General features: G+C 42.4%; 1 protein-coding gene across 1 annotated transcript in view; it reads right to left on the bottom strand.

Moving 5' to 3' along the window:
- Window positions 1–1,318: 1,318 nt before the first annotated feature.
- The window catches only part of LOC125037879 (DNA-directed RNA polymerase II subunit RPB1-like), a 3,243-nt gene continuing 2,536 nt past the window's right edge, over window positions 1,319–2,025 (bottom strand). Inside the window, exons 7-9 of the mRNA XM_047631119.1 lie at window positions 1,845–1,988; window positions 1,567–1,680; window positions 1,319–1,477 (exon numbers count right to left, since the gene is read on the bottom strand). Of these exons, the coding sequence (XP_047487075.1) occupies window positions 1,319–1,477; window positions 1,567–1,680; window positions 1,845–1,988 (417 nt within the window). The remainder of the gene's footprint in view (window positions 1,478–1,566; window positions 1,681–1,844; window positions 1,989–2,025) is intronic.

Raw genomic sequence — 2,025 nt, forward strand, 5'->3', positions numbered from 1 at the left:
CATAGAGAAGACGCCGTAAGACATTCGTTCCCCAAAATTAAGTTCAACATTGTTTTAATATCAACACTTTTTAAAATAAGAAAACGTCTCTGCTCCCAATTCTACGTTCATATATGGTATAGCTATTTAGCTGTCCTAGATGTAACGCCAGGTATTTGAGGCAACCTTCGCGTTGGCTGAAACACTGAGTACTTGAACATATGGGTAAATCTGTGAGAACTGACCTACCTCAGAGGAGACCGTCTTTCTCTGACATCCCCGGGCACGCACACACAAATAACCAACCCTTCACTAACAACGATTTAAGATATTTTTTTCCACTACACCCAATACACTCGTCCTGATCCTCTTTTAGAATCCCCGTACAACTACTGGCGAAACAACGAGCTCAACAACCATAAAGCTATTACATCGTTTACGGTGTAATCCCGTTTAACGTAAAATGCATTTCCCTCATTATGGGTGCGGTCTTTATTGTGTAAGTTTTGTTTTTCTTTTCTTTTTCCTCCTTCACTTTTATTTTATATCGTGTAGTTGCCTTGCTTTTGGTTTGTTTTCGCACTGGCGTTTTCTGATTTATCTTTTATGTTTATGTAGCATTGAAAACGAAATGTGTGCCTATGAAATATTTGAAATACAGGCACACACACAGATAGACACACACACACACACACACACACACACATACACATACACACACACACACACACACACACACACACACACACACACACACACACACACACACACACACACACACACACACGCACACACACACGCCCACACACACACACACACACACACACACACACATACATACATACATACATACATACACACACACACACACACACACACACACACACACACACACACACACACACACACACACACACACACACACACACACACACACACACACACACGCACGCACACACACACACACACACACACACACACACACACACACACACACACACACACACACACACATATATGTACGTATGTATACATGTATAGAGAGATAGAAATAGAGAAGAGTAGACACCAAGGGAGAGAAAACGGTAAAAGGAAATCGATGTAAAGAAATGAAAGCTACACATTACAAGGCACAAAGTACATATAACCCTTCCTCCTCTTCCTCCTCCTCTTTTCACGACAAAAAGAAAAAAAAAAAAAAAGAATATCCAGAAAGAAAGATTAGTTAAGTCTCTCCCGACATTTATTTCACGGAGGTTAAAGCCAGTCGACCATAATTGATATCCCAAGATAATGGGCCAAATGAACCGCAAAAATCTAGGTCGACCCTCGCCCGCCTTCAGCTAGGTCCTGGGTCGTGGTTCTTGGTTCGCTGTTCTTGGTTCGTGGCTAAAGGTTCGTGGTTCGTGATTTTTCGGTTCGTGAGTCTTGGTTCTTGAATAACGGTACTTGACGGTACTTGGTTCGTGATTTTTGGTTTGTGATTCTTGTTTCTTGGCTAACGGTTTTCGGTTCGTGATTTTTGGTTCATGATTCTTGGTGCTTGGCTAATGGCACTTGGTTCGTGATTCTTGGTTCTTGGCTAACGGTACTTGGTTCGTGATTTTTGGTCCTTGATTCTTGGTGCTTGGCTAACGGTTTTCGGTTCGTGATTCTTGGTGCTTGGCTAATGGTACTTGGTTCGTGATTCTTGGTTCTTGGCTAAAAGTACTTGGTTCGTGATTCTTGGTTCTTGGCTAACGGTACTTGGTTCGTGATTTTTGGTCCTTGATTCTTGGTGCTTGGCTAACGGTTTTCGGTTCGTGATTCTTGGTGCTTGGCTAATGGTACTTGGTTCGTGATTCTTGGTTCTTGGCTAAAAGTACTTGGTTCGTGATTCTTGGTTCTTGGCTAACGGTACTTGGTTCGTGATTTTTGGTCCTTGATTCTTGGTGCTTGGCTAACGGTTTTCGGTTCGTGATTCTTGGTGCTTGGCTAATGGTACTTGGTTCGTGATTCTTGGTTCTTGGCTAAAAGTACTTGGTTCGTGATTCTTGGTTCTTGGCT

The sequence above is a fragment of the Penaeus chinensis genome, chromosome 24, assembly GCF_019202785.1.
Source record: "Penaeus chinensis breed Huanghai No. 1 chromosome 24, ASM1920278v2, whole genome shotgun sequence".
In the NCBI taxonomy this organism is placed as follows: domain Eukaryota; kingdom Metazoa; phylum Arthropoda; class Malacostraca; order Decapoda; family Penaeidae; genus Penaeus; species Penaeus chinensis.